This window comes from Anolis carolinensis, chromosome X, assembly GCF_035594765.1.
Source record: "Anolis carolinensis isolate JA03-04 chromosome X, rAnoCar3.1.pri, whole genome shotgun sequence".
Lineage (NCBI taxonomy): Eukaryota > Metazoa > Chordata > Lepidosauria > Squamata > Dactyloidae > Anolis > Anolis carolinensis.
The window spans coordinates 4550682-4575812 of NC_085847.1; the positions used below are offsets into that span (position 1 = coordinate 4550682).

The 25131-nt window shown below is 41.7% G+C and overlaps 1 protein-coding gene across 12 annotated transcripts in view; it reads right to left on the bottom strand.

Annotated features, from left to right (window-relative positions):
• The window catches only part of fbrsl1 (fibrosin like 1), a 428841-nt gene that overhangs the window by 45705 nt on the left and 358005 nt on the right, over positions 1-25131 (bottom strand). For all 12 annotated transcript variants that reach the window (XM_016996766.2, XM_016996767.2, XM_016996770.2 and 9 more), the window contains exon 6: positions 13564-13609. In XM_016996766.2, the coding sequence (XP_016852255.1) occupies positions 13564-13609 (46 nt within the window). The remainder of the gene's footprint in view (positions 1-13563; positions 13610-25131) is intronic.

A 25131-nucleotide genomic window follows, 5' to 3' on the forward strand; every position in this document is an offset into this window, starting at 1 on the left:
ATGTTGCTTATAGAAGTAACTCAGAAGGAAACAACTCGCCCATTTTTCAGACAAATAAGCTGTCACAAGGGAAACAACATTTACCAAATCTTCTTCTTAATGCTGACTGTATTTATCCTGAATCTTTTCCCACTAAACTTGGGACTTTCCCCCAAAAGATGGCAAAGCAGGAACGGAATACATTTTTATAGTCTGAGTTGCACCCTTTGACAATCTACCCTAGTTTTTCTACTCTAACTGGCAGAAACTCTCCAGGTTCTCAGGTAAAGTCTGTCTTGTCATCTGCAGCCCAAGCTCGAAAACTGTCTGATTAAGTCCCAATACTTTTGGATGAACAAATTAAAAAAGAGCATGAGAGAATACTGCAGTATATGTAGCAAGAATCCTATATGCTTAACAGTCGAAAAAGACAGAGATACCAACTGTAGAAGACTGGACAGTAAAGATGTGAGAAATAATAGAAATGTACAAGTTAATAATGTTGAGGGATAAGCCACAAGCGAATAACTGGTGTTTTCTACAAAGAATAATGATAATCTGAAATGTATGGAAAAGTGTCAATACAAATAATTGGCATTTGGTGTTTACTTAGTAATTTTCCATTATAGCTTAATGACGTCTGTGTTATGATTGGCTCATAAACACACACACACACACACACACACACACACACACACACACTATCCATCTATAATTTGTATAGGTTGTTGCCGAGTAGATTTTCCAAAGCCGCTATGTAGCAAATCACATGATTGCTTCAGTGCTAAATTGTTCAGATAAAATCCTGAAATGTGAGTTGGTGTCTTTGTTAAATACAGCACTGTTTTGCCTTTGTTGTGAAACCCTCAAAGGGGCAAACTTCTCCCACAGGACAGGTACGGGAAACCTCCTTCCACAGTGACTGGGAAAGCATATATGCTGGCACAATAGATCATGTCGGAAAACATCACCAAAAGGATCCTGACCTTAAACTCCAATGTTTATCCTTTCCTTACCCTCTTGACTCTCTCCTGTTTAGTGAAATATCAGAAACAAGACATCCAAATGTTCAAATGTAATTTGAAGATTGTGTTCATGCCTGTAGGTATTTTGATGTTCGACAAGGAAGGGAACAAAAAACTATTTGTTTTAACAACCCTCTCCCCTTGGGTATTCCTTGTCCTTGCTCATCCATCATAAGTTGCAAAACAAGCAGTCTCGTTGGTATCTTTATCTGTGTCTTTCCTTTCTTTCTCCCTTTCTTGAAAACCACAATAATGAGAGAAGGCGGGAAATAAAGTGATTAGGAAAGGTGGTTTTTTTTAAAAAAAGAGACAGGTCGGTGGAGAAGGAAATCACACAGCTTCATTAAGTGCCTTTGGAAGTAATTCTAGATGTTGAACACATCTGTTACTTCAGCGAAAGCTTCGGCTATCTGCTGGAGCAAAGGATTTGGAGCTGAAAACCTATGAAAAAAATCTCTGTCGGGGAAGAACAAGACAAGCCTCCTCTTCCATATTTACGGTCAAATGTTTTATCAACTGCTGGTATCCTTGTGATGGTTTTGACCATAAATATGGAAGAGGAGACTTGTGGTTACATGGGACTATAGTTGCTTCCATAAGATCTTTTACTCTTGCTTGATTGGTACTACAGTGAGAAAATAAATCAAGTGGCCCTCTTTTCTGATTCCACACCCCACTTTCCAGGATGAGGGGCAAGTTTACATTCACGACTGAACTGATTGTATTTAAAAGTGTGGCGCAGCACATCTCTAGGGCACATCTGCAGCAACTCAGCTCAATAACCCCATTGTTCAAAACCAGGCTCTGCTCCTGTTTTTAAATAAAGGTACAAGGGGAAACACTCACCAGGACATTAGCCTTGCAATACACTTATGGAAATATATTCAAGTAGACCATCCTTAGGTTTGATCACATACCGTAATTGTATACTGCAGATGAAGTTTCAATGTAACAGAAAACTCATGTAGGTTTTCATTTTACATTTTAAATGTATTTTAATAGCCAAGGCAGCAATGGAGGTTTGTGGTAGTTGGTAGAAGACGGTTTAGTCCCTTCTCCTAGGTTCAAACTGGCTGCTAAAAATGTTCCTTTTCTCTAAACGTTTATCCCTGAGTGTGTGTGCTTAAGGAGAGCTACAGAATAACTTTTTAATTATGCTGTCTCTTCTTTGTTTCCACAACTACAATCCTTAAATTCTATTTTAACAGGGGGGAGGAGGGGTTGCGTTCTTTTTTAAAGAATACATATTCAAAAGACGTGTCCATTGTAACAGTGTTCCTGAATAAAGAAGAGAGAACAGGCTTGGTATTCACCATGTGACTCATGAGCTGTATGGCAAACATCTCCAGTACAAAAGCAGACCTGGGATGTTACTTTTGAAAAATAAATTAGTACTCATTATTTTGAAGAGTAATTCATTGGTATTCCTTGTTAAAACTGGTTGCATTGCCAATCACTAGCACATTACTTGTTTGTTATTTTTGAAAAATACACTTATATACACAAAATAGTTTTAAAAAAAAAACCTACAAAATGGTGCTCCAAAAGGAACAGTTTAGGCCACATGTGTCAAACGCAAGGCCCGTGGGCCAGATCCATCCTGTCATGTCATGTTATGTGGGCCTCCAGATGCTGTACTCCTGTATTCCTCATCACTTGATATTATCATGATGAGAGTTGGGATATAGAAACATCTGGAAGGCTGCCATTTGATCTGTTTAGTCAGGAGAGTGGGGTTTAAATCCTAGGCTTGTGGATGGGATGCTTGACTCTGAAATATTATTTAGCTTTTCCCAAACCTCAGAGCAACAAGGGCTGTTGGGTTGCCATTCCCATCATCCCCAGTACGCATGGTTTAGGCCTTGGATTAGGCCCAGTGAGTCAGTCAGCTGTTACACTGATTTTTAATACTGTTGTCAGCAATTGCATTGATATTGAAAGTGATGTAAATGCTACTCTTAAAAATCTTATCCTCGAATTACTGCTTTTAAGGTCTGTATAAAAGAAAACAATACTATAAACTTTTAGCGAACTGACCTCCTTGAAAATCAAGGCTCTTCCAAACCTGAAGCAGCTACCTTGGGGCATCACTGGCTCTTTTCTGTGACCAACATGGCAGTCTTTGTGTACAATTATTGTATGCCTTCAACAAAGCCTATCAAGGAAGACAAATCTGGCATGTCTAAGTGAGACAAGGTGCTGAAGAAAACATAAGGTGCATCCTTTGCTTGGTGAGGCATGCCATCCATTCTGCTGAATTCCATGCAGATTGGCAACAGGACTATTTCTTCTAAGCGTTGGCTGCTATCAGATCCTTTGGCCTTAGCTGGGTGTTCTTGGCTCTTAAGAACATCCTGGGCTGCAGTGGAACTGGAACAGATTACTGGATAACTACACTGATTGGATTATATGATGTATCGTTCACATACTCTTTGTGATGCTGTAAATATACTCCAGGTCACTGGAGGCATCAAAAATGCCGCAATACATTGGCAGGTGCCACAGGAGCATCTGCTGTATAATACAAATGTCACCAGACTACCTATTGCTTGCAATGTTTGTTTGTGGAAATGCACTTCAGAGATGTTGGCAACATAGTAACGCTTCTTGTGTCCTTAACAATCGACGTATCAGTTCAAGGGATAAACATCAGGTATTACCATCAACCAACTAGCTATCCACAAATAAAAGTGGAGTAAATAATATTTCTTATGTGAAATACTGGTGTTCACACAGAACACTGACCTTTTCAGATGGATATAAAAGGTTTTCACCAAGGTATCCCAGTTTCATAAAGGGACATTTAAAGTAAACAACTGTCTTTGTTGCCGATCTTCTTTTGTTTTTGGGTACATGAAGTGAAATTTTGCAGCCCCATGCATTCAGGAAACTTGTTTTTAAGTGGCAACAGAATGGCAGGGCCTAGGCAGTCTTTTTAAATAACTTATGTGAACAGTGTAATCCTTGACTTCTGAACTAAACAGTGATCCAAGGACTGTGATGACGGCAATCCATAAGGAGTGGAGGATTACTGACAGATAGAGCCTCAAAAACCAAAGCAGAGACAGGGCCATGTCAGAATTTGCTGGCCTTCACAAATGTTAAATATGACAGGCACTGATATGTTTTGTTAGTTCTGGCCCTGATGAGTGGGACATTTCCTTAAAGCGTTTTTCTCCTTCTTGAGAATGCCTTTCCTTAAGCAATGTTGAAGTGCAATGTGCTTTGTAGAAACTATGGGAGTCTGAAGGCAGAGCAGTGCTATTGCCTGTCTCTCATGCTCCTCCTGGATACCCAATAGGGGCCCAGCCAGAGAAAGCACACGTGAAATTAATTGCGGCAAAATTAAACTAGATTGTCTTTTTCCTCTTCCTCCTGTCCACCAACAAAGCCCTTCCTGAAATGTATTTTACTAAAGTTGCCAGGGCCCAAGCAGCACAGCCAAGAGACTCACAGAAGTCAAGAAGGAAGGTGGCATGTGGGCACAATCGCTCCTTAAGAGAACTCGTTCCCCCTCCAGGCCTCATTTCTTCAGTGGCTCTAATGAACATTTGGTGTCTGTCCATGAAAAACAAATATCAATCAGGCAACAGGCTGTTCCCCCTCCCGTTCCCAGTCTGAAATAACAGCCGTCCCCCGCTGGGCCGGGAATGCCACTTCCCGGTCCAGCGCACAGAGGGGATAATAACAGGGGAGTTGGAGGGGGAACGAAATCCCGCTCGGAGGTGCCAGAATACACAGTGAATGGTGCATTTTGGAGCCAGAGAAAACTTTGGAACACAACAGCTTTTGATTCCCCTCGTCCCTTTGGGCACGTTAATTATTTAATAGCTGGCTTGTGAATTTTCAGTGGTGGTAGGAATACGGGGAGGGAAGAAGCGCGTGCACGCACACACACACACACACACACACACACCTGGTCTAGAAGTATTAGTTTTCCGCCTGCCTGTTGGACTTTCAAATGTAAAACCAGAAGAGAGAGAAGCTTCCAGTGTTTTACTGAGGAAAATACACAGTGATTTAAAAAGATGGACCTGATATGAAGTTGTTATATCTCTGCAATCGGCCAGTTCTCTCACACCAGAAGTGATTTGCAGTTTCTCAAGTCACTCCTGACACGAGGAAAAAGAATCTCTGCAACCACAAACTGCCCATGAATGAAACTCTTTACCACTTGGAAGAGTAGGGCATAGAGTTTTCAATGATTATCGCTAGATGCTTCTCCCAGTGCGCCAACATTCCCTAACCTCAGTCACTGGCAAGATGGTGATCCCACAACATAAGGCCTAATGAGATATTCTCCATTTGTGCAGTTACTTTTTAGATTTCTTCCTGGCTCAAAATGGTTAGTAAAACTCAGTAACTTGATAACTTGTTAAACTATTTGTAACTTTTTGTGTGACTGTAATATGCTGCCACTGTGAAATATACGGCTTCCAAATTGGGTCCATCATTTTGAAACATCATATAGAACAAGGAGTTGTCAGAGTTCATAATACAACGCAAACCACAGGAGACTTCCATGTGCTCTGGTAGCATGCGCTGCCAAGGAATTCCTCTGGGATTGTAACCTTAAAATGTGCTTGGCTCTGCTTTCACATTTAGATGAAATATATGCTTATATTTTCATCCTCACAGAATGTCTTAGAATATGAAAAATGTCAAGAATTTCCTTGAGCAGCTATTTTTCTGGCATGCCCTCCCTCAGAAATCTGTAGACTTCCTGGCAGCTCAAACATTTCCATGGACAGTCAGAAATGGTGCCAGTCAAAGCTTTGAGGAAACCAAATCTCACTGATCTTAGATATCTATATATCCATATACACACACACATACACACGCAAAATAAATAAAATGAAATCCCTAGCTTAGCCAGCCAGCCAGCCTACCATCTAACACTGCTTGACGGGAAACCTCTCCAAAATGACAACACCCTGCCCGGTTTGTTTAAAATTAACATGCTGTGATAGGAAGCCTGGCAGCAACATAAAGCCAACTGTGCCAGCAGCAACAGACTCAGCAAGCTGCCGCTCTATGCTGGGATACCTGGGTGGCATGTTTAGCAACACAGGCCTACAGAAAATGATGGCAGTAGGAGAACGGAACATTTCTTTGGATGACATTTCTTTAGATCTTGCACGGTAATGAATGTGCAGCTGGGCTGGCAGCACAGAATACAATCTGTGACAAATGCCATCAGATTTCTGCCTTGGTGACCAATCATTTGATTTGGGGATTACACGAGTGGCTCTCCTTTCAAAGGGCTACTTCCTAATTTGTCTGGGAGCTCCCATGGCTGGTAAAAGGGAGGCTAGGTCTCCATGTCTGTTTACAGAAGCATTTTTCTCCCCTTTCCTTTTCCTCTGATTAATGTGTACTTAAAAATCAGTCATTCTGTGAGTACCCAAATGATATGTGTAAAAAAAAGGAAGGAACTATAGTGATGAATATAACCATCTTGAGTCCCATTTTGGGGAAAAAGCAGAATATAAATTCAAGATAAAACAAATTAATAAAAGAAAGCAATTCCATTAAAATTGACAAATGAATATGAAAAGTTATGGCAGACCCTGGTACAGCATACACAGCTATTCTGCACTGTTGTTGAATGGGTGCCAGTATTAAATCCTCTAAGGGTGTGTCTACACTGTAGAATTAATGCAGTTTGACCCCACTTTAATTACTATGGTTCAATGCTATGGAATCCAGGGACTTGTAGTTTGGTGAGGCACCAACACTCTTTGGCAGAGAAGGCTTAAAATGTTATGAAACTATAACTCCCAGGATTCCATAGCTTTGAGCCATGGCAGGTAAGTGATGTCAATCTGCATTAATTTTACAGTGTACATGCACCCTAAGAGCCATCATGATCTGAACTTTCCAATTAATTCTTTCATTCATTCATCTGTCAGGACTGCTTGGACTGTGTAATCCTGTATGACTGAAGGCGGTTGAACTGCCCTTGTGGTCTCTTTCAACTCCATGGTTCTATGGGTCTATGATTTTAAAGGAATGGAGGGACTACAGCTTACCATTTGTGCGTATTTGTCTGTGTGCATGCATGGATGTAGGGTGAATTATATGCACAAATGAAATTGCTGGAACTGTCAGGGCATGAAGGATGCCCCTGCAATCCAGCCTCATTCACTCAGGATCGGATGGGACAGGCTGCTGTGAGCAATACCGGAATTTACACATCTCAAAATGAAGCTAATATAAAAATCAATTACTGAAACATACCACATGTCAACCGGTGGATTGCAGTGGAGAATGAACTATTACTGCTCACTTGCACAGATTGATCAGGGGAGCCCGCTTCCTGTTTATCCCCTGCATGCCTTATGGTTCCCAGATGGGGAGGGCAGGTGGGAAGGAGAGAACGGCGGACACACCAGTCGATAGGGGCCAAAGCAGGAGCTTGTGAAGAGTATTCATGCGAGAGGATGGAGGGGGAAATCCCCCTCCCCTTCACAAGCATTTCAGAAAGTGTATGGGCTGCAGACCACAGGGGAAGGGGACCCATTTGCAGTTGAAGCGTGTGCTCCAGTGACATTGATCACTCTCATTGATTGAACCAAAGGAAATGTCAGATGACCCAAGCAGGTCAACTCCAGGGGACCCAATGTCTTCCCCCACTGACTTGTCAAACGACTTGCCAATTGCCAGCCTGGCCTCTATTATGCCACTGACCTCCACCAAGCACCAAATGCTCACTTTCAGGAATTCCTAATGAACTCCTGGTGCAAATCAGAACAGATTAGAATTATTAACCGGTCACATTGCTTCTCAAACAGAAGTGTGTGAGCATGGGTCCAAGACAGGAGAATCGGGAAGGATTTTTAAATTGTGAGAGGAACACAAGGAGTTAGAATGCACAAGAAAGGAAGAAGAAAACGATACAAAACTAGCAGGAAATGTTCGCTTTCAGCTTGAAATACCAGAAACTGTTTTTAGTTGATGGTTGGAATAATTTATTGAAATGCCTTGCTCATAACCCAATAGCCACTTTTAATTGAGTTTCCCACAAACAGAAAATGTAAAACTTGTCTACTGAGGCAGAACAGCAGACGTTTGCTATTTTTTCTCCTTGTTACAGGTTCTTTCCCCCGCCCCAAGTGAATATATACTACATAATTAAGGAAAACAAATAATCCTTTCTACAACAATTACTCTAGCAAGTAAATGTTATTTATTTTTAAGGTTTACCTGCCCCCCCCACCCCCCTAGAGCCTCACACTCTGTTTCTGTTCTGGAATGTTTAACAGCGTCACATTTAAAATGGAAAATATTTTAACAAAATGAACCCACTCTAACAAGGAGCGGCAGTTAGGCAGACACATTTATGCCACCCCAGACAACAGGGGAAGAAGCCCCAGCAGCTTCCCTCTTAGCTCCTGCCTCCAACGTCGCCACGGCTTGGTTGCGTTAAATCAAAAAGCAATTTCAGTTTGTAATGCTCAAATAAATAATTAAACACATTCCATCTCGCATGGTATTGCTTCTATTTATTCTGAACTCTGTGACAGAAATGCAACAGCGTACCCCACTAGCCTTAAAATAACAGGCTGACACTCACCCAAGAGCCTCAACTTTTCACCCCATGCTACAAAGGAAAGCTGTCTACTGGCAGCAGAAAGATTCTGCTGGCCGCAACTGGGCTGCTTTATGGAGAGGTTCAATATTAGCAGCTTGCCTTCAAGAATACTCGATTGCTGGGGATATTAAAGCTATAAATTGTTCCTCTCCATCAGCTGCTCTCCCGATGACGTTTTTTGCCCATGTAAGTTGAGCTGTACTGATACAAGACTGTGCTGGCTAACCCCAGAATATCAGGTGTCAACAGTCAATTATCAGCCATATCAACATAAAAGAACACCACTGGGAATAATATTCACCAAAGTCACTATGCCAAGTCCAAGGATAATACATAGTCCAAAATTCAAATGCACAAGCCAAGGCGGGGGGGGGGGGGTAGAAAACTCAGCATGTTCAAATGGCACAGCTCTGCAAATCTGGCAGCCAAAATAGACTTCATGAGAAAGTGGAGTCTGATGGAAAAATACCAACTCAGGATGCATTCTGCACAAAACTTTCAAGAGTCTCTAACACATCAGCTTTGTTACCTGGGGCATATGGTTGGGCTGCAGTACAAGAGGTCTTTATAACCCTTATATTACTTCCTGTCAAGATTCATAATGTAAAAAGGACACACTGCTGCATTATGACAATCGCCATGGGACAGCAATGCTGCTATACTCAATATATGGAACCTTCACAGATATGCACCCTCCAACTGCTCTACAGAAGCCCCATAAATATGGATCCTCTGTTATATGAAACTTCCATGTTCATAGGCAATGTGCTTTTGACTATGTATTGCTGTGATCAACAATGGGGGGAGCCTGTAAACTACCTGGAGACAGCTTGATGGGACATCATATGAAGCAAAATGTTGGACCAAACAGATCTTGAGGACCAACCTAGCAAGGTTTATTTTATCCTTAACAGGAAAGATGCCAGAGGCCTGGATCAACATTATCTCTCTCTTCAAAAAGGGCAAAAAGAAATTCCGGGGAACTACAGATCAGTCAGCCTGACCTCAACGCCAGGAGAAATTTTAGAATGAATTTTGCAAGTATCTAGAGATCATCCAGAAGTTTGGAGGGGTGTGTGTGCTGCCACCAATATGCAGATGACACCAGTCTATTACTCCTTTGCACCCCAAGCATAGGAGGTTGTCTTGGTCCTAAATCAGTGTGTGTTTCCAGACACAAATTTAAGTGTTGGCTATGACCTATAAGGCCCAATATAGTCCAGGCTATATGGAAGACTATATGCCCCTGTTTGAGCCTGATCATGCCTTGAGATTATCAGGAGAGACTCTTCTTGCTGTCCTTTTGTTGGCAGACCTTTTATTCAGACAGGCTTTTAAAACAGAACAATACACGCACACACACACACACACACACACACACACACACACACACACACATATTTTAAATGCTAGAAGTGCTGTATTCCTTTAAACTAAACTGCTTTAATATCTTTTTAATTGCATTTTATCTTTTTAATTGTAAGTTTGAATTGTTTTAATAATATGGATAATTTAATGTTAATGTTCTCTTTGTGTTTCCAAAGCTGCCTTGAGTTCCAATTTTGGGAGAAAGATAGAACAACGATAACAGCTCAGACGAGTTGCCTTTCCCTGAAGGAGCATACAGGGGCATATCTTGATCCCAGAGCTCAAGCGACAGTGACGCAGTTAGAAGGCAGCAATAAGATGATGTGTGGAGTGAGCATTTCATACATCTAGTGTGCTTCACAGAAACTGAGTGTTATAGACATTAACAAGGGCATATCTTCCTATGGTGAGGCTCTCTAGGAATTAGTTAAACGCTGGGATAAGTGTATAAACTCAAAAGTCCCAGTTTGCCTTGAATGCCCCTCAAATTAAATATTGGAGTAGTTTACTGATTCATGAACACATACATCTTGGCTTTCCTGAACAGAGGCCAGATGTAGTCATCACTGAGAAATAGTAACAGGCCAAAGATTAGCTTTATAACTAAGCAGGAATCTGAACTCCAGAACTAACTATTATACTATGCTGACTGTCACTAGGAAGTTGGTATGGGTGTCTGCTTCTTGTACACAGTTACTGAACCATGAACAAGGCCACCTCAAGGATGACTCCTATATATGCAGTCTGAATTTTAGACCAAGTGCTAGAAGAGGTGCTAATGATGATGAATTTTTTATTTAATGTTTTAGTTTACTTTTCATCTGTATAAACCAAGCTCCAGGAAGACCTACCCCTTTCTGGCCACAAGGAAATCTCATTAGCCAGCGCAGCTACTGTGTCCCCATAAAATCCCTCTGTTAAAAGCCTCCGAGGACTGCCTCATTTATTTCCCTAGACAAGACAGAAGGCTGCAGAGCACTGTGCATGTAGAGAGCAGCTCCCCCGGTGTCAGTTTCCACTTCACTGGGAGCCTGCCGGGAGCCAGGTGAAGTAACCATCCATTTCCCAAACCCTCCCACACCCCCAGCCTTTCTTGAAATAACAAGGTATCTGTTCTAAAACAGCATGCCCTATCTCTGGAGGTTTTGCATTTCAGGTTTTTAAAATGATTTACTATGACAGTTTAGCACAGCAGGAAAAGAGGGGGGGGGGGGCCTCGGAAAAAAACATGTCCCCTTAAGGCAACAAAATTATACAGCACTGATCTCCAAAGAACAAGGTCTCTTTTCTGGATCAGACAAGCTAGTCAAAACCGCCAAGGCTTCTCTGAACAAGAAGTCTCCCCGTGCTGGCCTGAGGCGCTGCTCTGTGGCCAACAGCAGAAAATAAAAGACAATGAAATAATAGACAAGGATGGGCGGGGGGAGAGACCGCAAGCTGTTACCCACCAGGACAAGCAGTTGTGGAGCATTCCACTGTTGACAATTATGGGAAACTTGCTGAGGGAAATGTAATTTCTGTTCAACAAATATTTGAGATGGCACCTAGCAGGCCAGGTAGTGTGGATATGTCCTTTTTTAAAACAAACACAGGCAATTTTAAGCTCCTAGAATTCTGAAGAGCAGGCCTGACCTGGGTAAAGGATGCCCACCAAGCTCTGTGCTAGGGGCAGGGTCCTTCAGAGGGCCTATGGGCCACGTTTCTGCCCCTGGCATGCTCCTAGAGCTGCCCAAGTCTGTGGGTGGAAAGTACATGAGAAGCGTTGTTGTTTTGTCCAGAACACAAAATCAAGCCTACTATCACTGCTGGTAAAACAGTAACCATCTCTCATTTTGCACTGCTTTGCAGTTATAGTCCATGTATTACGTATCTGTTCATTACCCAGGAGGCCTTCTCAGGCCCCATTTACACTGCCATATAATGCAGTGTAGCCACAGTGTAGCCGTTGCATTACCCTGAGGCATCCAACCAATGCACCAAGGCTAATGTGTTTTAACCTGGGACAAGCCTTTTCCTTGGCTGCTGCTGCTTCTTCCTCTTCTATAAAGCAGTTTGACTGCATTCAACTGCATTATATAGCAGTATAGATCCATCCTCAGACAGTCTATCTTTCCTGTGTCCCTTTCTCTATTTCCGCCTGAAAGACAAATCATTTTTCCTCAAGGCAGTTTGGAACTGCACCATATGGCGGTGTAGATCCTATGTGTGAGAAAAGTGGGTTCTTATTTGTTTATTGTTGGATTTGCAAGGAGGACGTCTTGCAACAGCCTCAGCAGCAAATGCCTCCCTCTCTTTGCACCAGAAGGCCTTCTATAGTGAGAAAAATCGTAGTACCTCATGACAACAGTGGTTCATTAACACTTCTGAGAAGGCCTACAACCCATTTTCATTTAAAGTATTGATTTCTGGCTATGAGCAAGTCTGGGGTAGGGAAGATGAGTGCGCATGTCTGACAAGTTTTTTGAGCCAAGGCCCTTTTGCAGTTTGGACTACCAACATCATACTGGAACAGGCCACCTCTAAAGATTTGTCTGCTGGCAGTCTTATCCTATGGATATGCTTTATTTCAAGTTTGTTTCCTTTAAAAAGCCCATTCCACTATGACTCATGCAACCCATAGACATTACAGAACGTTTAAACGTTCTGGGTTGGATCCTGATCCAACGATAATCAGAGGAGACATAATTAGAGAAAATGTGTTTGTCTTATTATGAGTCTTATTAACAAATTATCTCCAATTGTGTATCCAAGCTGCATATTTATTAATCAGTTGATTACACAAGGACTAGTTTTATCAATATATGTGGTTCTTTATGTAAAATGTTATTTTGGATCTTGAATAAGCAGCTGTCTGCAACATAAGGCACAATCACACTTGGCCAGGTTTACTTGGAAGCAAGTTCTATGGTGCTCCATGTGGTTTACAATAAAATAAAGCCAAAAATCATCTTACAACAAAATGAACACCCATGAAAACACCAGCAGTAAAAACATCATTAAAATCAGGACCCTATGTACCAATCTCTTTCTGTATGTGTGTTTTTTTACTCTCCTTTAAAAAATAGGGAAAAGTTAAAAGCTTTTGCTCCCAAAAACTACTTAGCAGTGACCATGTTGCCTGAGGGATTGTGGGAGTTGTCATCTACAAAATAATTTCTAAAAATCAGTTCTTTAAAAAGTGGAAGGAAGAAGGAAGAGAGAAAGAAACTTGGATGTTGACCTTAAGACAGAGCATAATCCACTTAATGATCTTAACACCATCGAAGCAAGCAGGCAAAAAAACAAATACAAATACAAAGCCCACCAGATGGCTGGCTATGGGCCCTAATGCGCTGTATAGAAAAAGGAATCATTAGATCCGAAGGATGGGAGGAGTTTCATTTCCAGGCCCTTTCCGACTGCATGCTGTGAAGGTAACAGACCCACGCTCCAGGGTAGGCTGGATAACCTGGGCCCTAAGCCTTTTCCTGACCAATGGTGCTGGATAGTTGATGGATGAGACATTTTGTACTTTCATGCCCCAGAAAGAAGTCTTCAAATGCACAGCGAGAAGCCCGAGGAAATGTCAGGAAATTATGTTCCTTCAAAATTACCTACCTTTAGTTGCTGCAGGGGAAAAGAGCCTCTCTGAGCCTTCCGATGCCTGGAAAAGAAAAATAGAGAAAAGAAGATTGAGTTAAATGAGTGCTTGGTTTATCCCGGCAATAACAAAAGGAGTCAGACTGAGGTTGAAGCCTGTAGTTATGTCTTACACCTGGAGGGTGCAATGTTGGGCCATGGACAGAGAAGACAGGTGAAAAGAGGGCCTTGAACTCTGCACCCTCCCCCCCTCTTTTGATGCAACCATAGGACACCAGAGTGGTACTTGCCTGTCTTTCTGTTTTATGCCCTCCACTCCACCCCACCCCAGAACATGCAAATTGGCCATCTAGGTAATGTCACAACAATTTCACAGCTTCTCACTGAGACAGAAGACCTTCTAAAGTGAGGGCAGAACGGTTGGGGTTGTAGCCCTCCAAAGACTCCGGCTCCATTGCAGGTCTCCTCAGCCTCTGTCCCCATAACAACACAACTCTGGGATGAGCTGATTAAGTAAAGAGGCTTCCCTCCTGTTTATACCCAGGCTGTCACTGTGCTTTTTGAACTCCATCATCCCCGCTGTATGTCTGCTCTTGGAAGTAGTTAAGAAATCCAATTAACCTAAACCTTGTAAACAGCTTCATGGTAATCAGGGGCTGATCACAACATCGACCATAGGAGACGAAGAAGCCATGTGCACAACATTGCCTTAGCTCTACCCATCCACATTTCAACTCCTCCTCTATGAGTCCAAAGAAGAGAAAACCCAGCAAAATGAATGGGACTTGGGTGGAATGCTTCATCAATTAAATACTCAGTTTAGTCAATTAACTGACTGAAAATCTACTCCCAATTAATTGGGCAGCAGATTTTAATTATTTTTAACACCAGGGCTTTAAAACAGTTCAAACTGTACATTGCTTTCCTTTAAAAAAAGCATTCCCTTATGTGCAGACCATAGGGAATGCCTCCCCAAGGGTGAAATTGCACTGTAGATGAATGCAGTTTGACACCACTTGAACTGCCCTGGCTCCATGCAATGAATGGTTTTTTATTAATAATTTTATTCCATTTCTATTCCATTTCATTACAAAATACAATCTCTATGTTTATTTATTTCTTATTTCCCCCATTGTGCTCCCTATCTCCAGAGTCTTTAGCAATTATTCCAAAATGCTGCATTCCAAGGCCTACAACAGAGCACCCTATAGATTCAGACCTTTTTTTCCTAATACTGTTGAAAAGGTGAATGAGATATTTCTCACAAGACAGACATTTTAAAAAACAAGCAGGATTCATTATTTATACAAGAACATAAACATGGGAGGCACATATAGTGATAGCAAAAACATATTTCTTCAGATGTATATTCTAGTGTATTCATGTATTCATTAGATCCCCCACTGTATGTATGTTTAAGATTGCTGCCTGTATATCTAACATAAACTCTTTTATTTAAAAAAAACATATAATTAAATTTATGGCTGAACCAAACTAGTTTTCTTTCCAACCTCATGGATATTATTTTGCCCCTCTTTCAGAAGTTTGCATGATTAGACGCCTTATGAATTGTGCTGCAACACATTGGGTTTCCAAGCCAGATATTCAGGAAGCAAAATAAACCCCAGAGAAACATAAGCAGACTTGTTACAATCCTAGGCCCTGACCCAAAAGGATCAGCAGAATCAATAGGAGCTTTTTCTTCCCAGCTTCAATGGTCTTTGGACTGTGCCTTTTACGGGCAGCACAGAAAAGGACAGCGTTTTCAACAAGAGCGATTTTCCTGCTACAAGAGGTTACCTGCTACAAGATTCTTGCTGAATGTGGCCACATATTTTAATAAACAAAAGAAAAGGAGGAAACAAGCTCTGGATGAAGACGGAACTCATATTATAAAGAAATGTTGGGTCAAGTGTTTGCTGCAAAGGTTGCCTCAGGTCACGGAGTGAAATATCACCACAAATGGATGAATCTAATATAGTTCTTGAAATATCCTGCCCCCATATATTGGCACTCAAGACAGCTTGCAAAATATTAAAACAAATATAAATTAAAATACATACAGACATTGATAAAATGTTGAGCTAAAAGGTATTGTTGTTGTTGTTGGAAACCACTTTCTCACCCCCATTTCTGTTTCCTTTTCTGCAGTTATATGTAATTTCTTTATAACCTGTGAGAGACCACAGGGTAGAATAGAGATAAAAAGAAGCCGAAGAAGTAGATTTTGCTCATAGTCAACTATAGCAATGTCTACTTCAAGATGTTTTCATTTGTGTGTTTACTAATGATGCAGTTCAGTTCATGGAGAAAAATGGGCTCTTAGTCTTATACCATCTTTATTGTATTAAATACCTTGTCTAAAGCAGATCTCTTTTGTTGCTAGTAGAGACAACTACCAAAAGGAGTAACATTTTAAAATGATAAATATCCTCCTCAATTTATCAAATAATCTGTTGATCATAATTTCAGAAAAATCCTACCCCCCCAATCCAAACACCCAGAAATCCAAACTGAAATGACAAAATATGCTACACAGTCACAGAAAGAAGGCTACAATCGTGTTTCAGCTATAGTGACTTTCACCTATTGTGCTATGGCAAAATCTACAGTAATACAATAGCTGTAAAACTCACATCGGCCCTAGTTGTCAAAGTGAAGGGTAAGGTATGCTGGGAGCTGCATGCTACAGTTGCCCAGATCTACACTAAACCATGTTTTAGCGTCACAGGCAGAACAAAGAATGATCCACAGCAAGCCTGGAGCACCCACATTCTTCTTCTTGTGTACCTGAGATAAGGTTTTTGGAAGCTTTCACTTCTGCTTTTAGTTGATTATGGTTAGTTTTGTGACAGAAGCTTTAGATAATAATAGTGTTGTGAACTCAGTCACTTCTCAGGAGCTTATGTTTAAACAAACAGCAGGAGGATAAGCCAAACTCAAGAGTCCACTATCAGAGAAGCCCAAATTCAGGAGTCCTTGAAAGTCGAACTGTAATAACAGAAATACACATCACAAACAGAGAGATGTGAGCCAACGCTGAGTTCACAAAGTCCAGGTAGCTGAGGTCAAGCCAGATAAGCAACAGAGTCATGTCAGGAATAAACAAAAGCCAAGGTCACAGTCCAGAGTCAGAAATACCAGTAGTTCAAAAAGCAGCAGAGTCAGACTTCAAGACAAGAAACAATGTTGTCTGCCACAAGACTCCACATTGAGGGCCTTTTTCTCCTATGATCTCAGCTGTTTCTTGTTTAACACTTGTTTCTCTGCTAATCTCGTAGACCTGTGACACTCTGCTCAATCTCCCCTATGCTCCAAAGGCAGGGTATATTTAACCTTCGATGTGCTTGCTTCAGTGACTGCTTCAGGTGAAGGTGGCTCGTTTTTAGCAGTGGCTGAGCGAGGCTGGGAGCTCCTGGCCCCCATCTCTTCCACTGGCCCTTCCAGAAGCTCCTCATACTCACTATCGCAGCTAGAAGTTGTGCTTTTTGAAACTATACATTGTTAAAAATTAAGCGCAGTTTGTTATTCCACAAAACACGGTTATCAATGGTTGACACACACAAAGTTTTAAACTTCTCTTCCTGACCACAGAGCAAGAAGAATGGCAGTTTGCTGCAGGTATTTCTTCTTGGGCGCAAGTTCAGCTGCTAAATTACGGTTTAGCCATCTTCTCTAAGCCATTGAAGTTTAAGATATCTTCATAGAAAAAACAGATACACCGAGGGAAAATAAGTGAATTGTACACAAAAATGAGAAACAAATGTGCATCTATTATGCAAAAATCATGACTGCACAGAAAGATGCCACACTTTAAAAATATTAAATTGAGCATTTGTTTATGTCTGTTCTGAAGGGAGGCCAAAGAGGGAAATGAAGAAACACAATTAGTCTTTCTGTAAAAACCCCAAGACACACAAGACAAAAAAACCCTGTGTGTGTGTGTGTGTGTGTCCTCCTGACACTGAGACAGTCTTTCCTGAAGACTGACCAAAATGTTTGCCTCAGACAGTAGTTTTATGTGTCCTAAAAAGGCACTAAGTTGTCAACGATATAATTAATTTGTAATTTTCTAGCCAGGAAGGAAAGGCATTTGGATTTTCCACCTTAGGCAAAAAATGCCCCACTGGCCCTGTCTGTGGCTACAACACTGCAACCCAAGGCTGGCAATTACTTTGGTGTAAGACTCAAGAACTACATGGGATTGAATTGAAACTTACAAGACTCCCTTGCTGTTTCCTCAGCACCTTCTGATTTCCTTTCACCAAGTCAAGTCCCATGAAACAAAGCACAAGCTATGAAATGACTTTGTGTATCCTCCAGTGTGTTGCTGCTTGTACAAAAGTGTTTTCTCCATCACTGGTTGATGTAGGATGACAAGTCCAGCCTAAAGCTTTGCAATTGAAGACACCTCTATTCTTACTTGTGCATTTGGTGCCTGTCTTTTCCCTTGACTGCGCTTGCTTTTCATCCTATATCGGGTTTAGCGAACCCAGAGAAACGTACATTTTACTAAAGCTGTCACTCTGGTTAAAGGAGGAGAGGGGAATCCCTCTTTCCAGCTGGTTTGTTAAGGCTTTACAATTTTTTTCTCTTGGGAAAGAAAGGTCTAAATAGAAAGAAACCCCCTTGAACATTTTTTCCAATGCTGAAGAACGACTTTCAAAGTTGCTAAACCACTACCACGATATATGGAACCTGAATATGAACACACATGCACCACATTCAATCTTATTTTCCAAGGGGTTGGAGAGTCATAACCAAACTTTTCCTCGTTTCACTGGTTGTTTTTCAAAGGGGCCAACAGCTTGCCTTTAATCTTACCTTCCCCTTTTAGCTATGTATTTTACCTTTATTCGTGTAGGACAACATCCACTTAGATAGGTGATTCAGCTCTTCAACTGGACCCACATTTCTATGTATTCTTGAAATGAAACACTTTACTGTGGCTCTGTTTGCCTTCACACAGCAAATTAAACACTGTCGGTGTTTTTTTGCCGCTTTTCAGCTCTCATCAGCAGGCTTCATGCTTAAAGCAGTATATGGCTATCAGGTTTTGGTCAGATGCTTTGGTCTGCAATGTGTAGCTCAGAATTTAGTTAAAGCATTTGGAAACATCCTAAGAATTTGACCAATGACTGCTCCAAAATGCAGTGGCCAACTAGCTAATGAATGAAAGATTTTGTTTTCCCACAGCCCATGGCTTTACTCAACTACTCAGGTTATCTGGAGCAATTATTCACATTTATTTAAGACCTCGGCAGACTCATTCCAATTACATATGTGGGTTTGTTGTAGGGGAGAGCTGAGGCATGGAACATCTCACCTGGAGAAAGGGAATAGACCAGACTGTGGATGTTCAGTCATGCTCATGGGGCCTTTGGCTGAGTGGATGTTCTTTTTCTCTATAGAGCAACAAGAACAATCAATTCCCTCCACTAACTGTTCTTGCCAGAACTGTGTTGCTTGTAACTGACTCGTTTTCATGCAATAGCTCACTCTGATGAGCAATGTTCAACATTAGACTAGCAGAAATTAAAACAATCAATTAAAGGCGAGGAATGAAATGATTCTGCATAGTCCACACTGAAAAAGGGAAACCAGGAGCAACATCAACAAAATGGAATCGAGAGCAAGGAGGAAGAAAGGGTAGATCAAAGAAGAAAGACAGAATGATTTTGAAAGAAAAAGAGAAAAGTTTTTTATAGAAGGCTTCATAATTTAATCTGTTAGAACCTTTACATGGAATTTTTAAGTAATAGCACTACATGCTAGAAGGAAGAATGGGAGAATATTGCAATAAGAAGGAAGGACATCAGTTTTATATGACTGACTTCAACCCAAAGGATGGGAAGTCACTACAATGGGAGGGGAGAAAGGGGGGAACGGCATAGTTAGGAACAATAATGAAAAATAATAAAACTTTATTTATAATTTGCCCTCTCTCCCCAAAGAGACTCAATTGAAGAAATACAGTAATAGTGTTTTACATAATTCTGCAAACTCTAGTACTACTTTCAAACAATTATTTAGAGCAATTAAAATAAATTTCCTATATACATTTAAGTACATAGACCACACACATACCTTTTTATAAGCACCACTGACAATCCAAGAGGATTCCAGGGATAAGCACTTTAAATACAATTGTGATTGCCCAGATCTGCCTTCCCTGCCTCCCTTCTCAAATCACAAGCAAAAGCCTGGCTGACCCAGTGCTTTGGGGAAGGCTGTCTGCCCTATAGGCCTTGCAGTAGCCTTCTATCCAGAAAAGAAGACAGAGGCGCAAGGTCCTTCTTCACCAAGGAGAAGGCTACTACAAGGTTCCTGGCTTTTTTTGGATGTGGGAAACAGCACCACAGCTGACACGATTTATTTAAACCTCCTGGCACACAGAGCAATTTCTGACTGTACATTTACATGAAATTTAACTGACGTGGGCCCAGGATTATTTTGGCCTCAGAAGAGATGTTGCTCCTCAAATGAAACCATTCGCTCCTTCTCCCAAGGTCCTGCTAGGAGGACGCCAAGGCTTGCTTTTGACCAGGCCAGGCACAACATCTTGCCTTTGCCTTTCCGTTAGACACGCTTTTATAATTCTGCCTCTTAGCGGCTGCTGCCTCTTGGAGAGAAGAAAATAATTTGCTTCCATTTCCTTTCCCTTCCTTCCATCTCTGTCAGCGAGTGAATACAAAAACATGTTTGTTTTGTAACACAAGTGGCACAGGCCCTCTTGCAGTTATGAATGCGCCTTTCAGCTGATCTTATGGCCAGGGTCCAGAGAGAGACATTTCCAGCTGGGCTATGAAAATGCAGCCAAAAAGACTTTACACCACACCTCTATGCATCCCTGTTTATTTCAAATCCAAACAGAGGCCCAGGGTTTCTCAGCAGATTACCACACCCAGGACGATTTACATAAACACTTGGTTTACCATATTTTCACACCCGTCCTGGTGCCTACCAAGTGATGCAGAGCTGGTGAGGTTTCCATGCAAGGAGGATGTGATAAAATCTCTACAGCAGTTGTTCTCAATCTGTGGGTCCCCAGATGTTTTGGGTGATATTTTGTCAAAGAACAGAGGTGTTAATTTCCCCAGAACAGTGTTTGATTGAGAAATGCCATTTGCAGCTTGCATGGGGCCATCTTCCCAGCAAATGAGCATTCTCCTTTCCAGAAGCCCATGTGGTTGGCACAAGCTAAAGAGAAGGGCAGGCTACATTTGCCAGGTTGGCTGGCAGGCAAGACCAGAGGGGTGTCACTCCAGTCCATATTTCCTGGAAGTGTAATTCAGACTCTGGTGCTCATTTCGCTTTGCGATTTGTCTCCATCAGTCCTAACACTGGCATGCTCTTTGCCATTACATCAATTTTATCATGTTCATTACAACTTTGGGCACTTTTAGCCTGTAGCCCAGACCACTTAGGCCTAGGTGCTCATCAGATTCAGCTGGGACTCTTTATGGGACCTTGGGAGTATGGGTAATATGGGTAACTAAGGCCATGCCCATCAAGAAGACAAGCATGTTGACTGACGCCTGGATATGGATCAGCTCTTTAGCAGACACCAAAAACTTTGGCCTGTTTTACACCAACAAATGTGATTTCTGTCATTGTCGACAAATGGAGCCTCACTGGCTACCAAGTTCTAGAACAATCCAGGAAGCAATGAGCAGCTTTCGTGGCAAAAGATGCCACCAAATCAGCAATTCCAAGGCCATGCCCATCTGATAAATGTCATGTTCCCCTTCTACTTGGCACTCATTTCATTTAGCAGTCTGCCATTTGCCTCATTCTCTGACAAAGAATGACAGATCATTAGCAGAAAAGCCCATAGCTGGGCAGGGAAACAGATTTGTTTCCCTGCCCAGGCTCCTCTACCTAGCTCTGCTTCTAGTACACAACCGCCATACGTGGGAATAGTTTTGCAGGGGGAATATTTAGAAGAAAGGAAGTTGGATCTTTGCTTGTGGATTGATCACTGTAAGTGGATGCCACTGTAGTGGATGAAGGGAATTTTATGAAGCTTTGTTTTAGCAATTAGCTCTTACTGGGTGGATCTACACTGTAGAATTAATCAACTGCCATGGCTCAGTGCTGTGGAGTCATGGGATGTGTAGTTCGCTGAGGCACCAGCACTATTTGACAGAGAAGATTAAATGCCTTGTCAAATGATAACTCCCGTGATCCCATAGCATTGAGCCATGGCAGATGAAATGGTATCAAGCTGAATTAATTCTACAGTGCAGATGCAACCCTAATACAGCCATGGAGTTGCATAGGCTGGTTACCATTTCTCTGCTAAGCCTATCTTACAAGGCTGTTGAAAAGGGGCACAATGGGACATTATGCATACCTAGGAAAGATAAGTATGGTAAATAATAAATCAAATAAGCACGACTGAACAAGTTTTTTGGGAACAAGGGTGCTTATTTATCTTTCTCTAACAGTTTATATTCCAGCTCCCCTCTTTCCAGAAAATGACCTGGAAGTGTGCAACACTACAGCAACACTGTTCGGCAGTGGAACTCTCTCCCCCGGACTGTGGTGGAGGCTCCTTCTTTGGAGGCTTTTAAACAGAGGCTGGATGGCCATCTGTCGGGGGTGCTATGAATGAGATTTCCTGCTTCTTAGCAGGGGGTTGGACTGGATGGCCCATGAGATCTCTTCCAACTCTACTATTCTATGATTCTATGATTCTATGAACAAGGCCTGTAACATACTCTTGAAAGGCGAGAAAAAGTGCCACCCATCTTTCTAGTCTAAAAAATAACCCATCTATTGTTTTAGTTGAAAGTTCATTCTCTCTTGCAAGCCCTCCACTAAGGATGGATGTGGGACAAAATCACACCTTGGTTCTCGGTTTCTGTCAAGTTGAATGAGAAAGCAAATGCTGGCACTGACAGGGAATGCCAAACAGGGCTTGGCATGCTAGAACAAACTCCCAACTGTGGTCCTTGCCAAGTACCTGCATTTATCATTGTAATGGCCTGCCAGAAGGGACTTGGCGCAAGATGAAGAGTAGGAGGGAGGGGAAGATGGAAGGAAAAGAGCCAGAGCGAGGCGGCCAAACAATTCATTTCAGGCACCTCCTGCTATCACCGTACTTGCAGGGGGACTGCAGCTTTATTTCATCTTGTCCAACTGTTTGTAGGAGTACCCAAGGGCAGCTTGCCCCAAACCACATCTAAACACAAAATGTTGCATATTATGCACCAGGAGACAAAATGTGTGCAAGATGTCAATATGGTTTTCCTTTCCTATCTTGTGTTTGGCTTCAAGCATTCCTACCAGTTTAACAGTTTTCGAGTATAATACATACCTAGAGAGAGCGAGAGAAAGGAAAAGAAACAGATAAGGGAAGAAAAACAGATAGAATACCGAGACTACCTTCTCTAAATGCTTCTAAAGCAGTACTTAAATTGGAAGCTTTTTTAGACAATTAAAGGGTGCATGATTTGATTGAAATTAGAAACATTTACAGAGAGGAACATCGATATCCTTGAGACCCCTCACTTTTCCTCTATAATTTGAACATAGGACAGAAGCATTTTGCCTCTCTAAAGCAGCGTCTGTGCTTTAGTTTTGAAGTTTTGACCTTTACAAAAATGTTAGACTAAGTTAATTCCAAATACATATTCTGCATGAAAGAGATAAGACACCAATGAGCTGAAACACACACCAGATTCATACATACATAGACAATCATTAGAATCATAGAATAATAAAGTTGTAAGAGACCACATGGGCCATCTAGTCCAATCCCCTGCCAAGTAGGAAAAGCACAATCAAAGTATCCCTGACAGATGGCCATCCAGCCCCTGTTTAAAAGTTTTCAAGGAAGGAGCTTCCACCACACTCCCAGACAGAGAGTTCCACTACTGAACAGCTCGTATGGTCAGGAAGTTATTCCTAATGTTCAGGCAGAATCTCCTTTTGTGTAATTTGAACCCATTGCTCCTAGTCCTAGTTTTAAGGGCAGCAGAAAACAAGCCTGCTCCCTCTTATGACACCCTTTCACATATTTATACATGGCTATCATGTCTCCTCTCAACCTTCTCTTCTGCAGGCTAAACAGACCCAGTTCTTTAAGACGCTTCTTTCAGATTTTATTCAGCTGTCTGGAGGGGCCTAAGGCCCCCATCGAATCTAAGGCCCCTTCCACACAGCTGAATGAAATCCCACATTACCTGCTTTGAACTGGGATATACAGCAGTGTGAACCCAGATAACCCAGTTCAAAGCAGATATTGTGGGATTTTCTGCCTTGATATCCTGGGTTATATGGTTATGTGGAACGGCCCTAAGGCACACCCCATTTCTAAGTCCCATAAACGAGGGGAAAAAGTGCACCTTAGATTTGATGAAATGTGGTCAGTGTCATCTTTACAAGCTTTTAAACTTTATCAATAACTCATAGACCCTTCCTACATTTCACAGCCTTGTCCTTCTGGATGAAGAAATATGGGGTAGCAAGATATGCTGAAGTTTTTCAGTATTTGTTCTGTAGTATCCTCATGACAGCTATATGGGCAGGATTGGCAATATGAAATAGGACATACACACTATTCTTAAGGTTCTATATGCTCATTGGGAAGACTGCCTTTAATTTGTAAGTACTTGCATCCATGGCTGGATAGACATTTGGGAAATGCGTTCCTGCGTGGCTGCATGAAGGGCAATGCTATGCTGAGCAATTTACCCCCCCCCCCCCCGACTCATCATAGCACCACTGAAGCTCTCTCATCCACAACCATCCTGTGCCTGGAGCGGGAGAGGGAGGTTGCAGAGGTATCTGGCTATGTCCCCATAGACATACCTGAGGTACACACATCACTCATAGAGGTCTGCCAGAGTCCACTTGAGGTCTCAGCAGCTGATGTGATCATGTCTGAGACATAACCAGATGCTTTTGCAATTCCCACCTTGCTCTCTATCAGCACAGAATGGCTGGGGGCTTCAGCAGCTCTAATGTAGGTCAGGGGGAGGGCTTTGAACACTGCAGAAGGAAAAAGGGAATACCAACCTCTGAAGTGACAATGAATAGACATATGCAGGCAGAAAGTTAATATATACCTGTGTATGCCAATAGTAGCATGCCAGTCACCGCTTGCAGTTATTCTTCGTTCTGCTTTTGCAAAAAGAGAGAAGAAACCTTTCTTTTGATTGGAAGTAATCCCATCACTGTTTTTTGTTTTAGCTTAGAATGCAGTATTCATGAGGACAGACTTGAGAGCGAAAGTGATGGTTTTGGGTTTTTCTCTGCTGAGTTTCTCCAGCATTTGTTGGTAGGAACAACAAATCCTAAGAGTGCTGTTGTACACATGTCTTCACAGAAGCTAGTCTCAATGAATTTCGTGAGAAGTTGATTGCACTTTAGTAATTTGCCATTATATAAATTTAAAACACGATAAATAATTCATTACAGCATTACAGAATTTTAAACTTTAAAACTCTTCCTATGGAATATCAGATTTTGGGTAATATCCTATACAGCCTTTAGGCCTGGCATTAGGCAGCTACAAAGCATTCCATGGAATTTCAATTAAGTGCCCCATAGAAATCCTTTGATGAAGAATTGATCAAA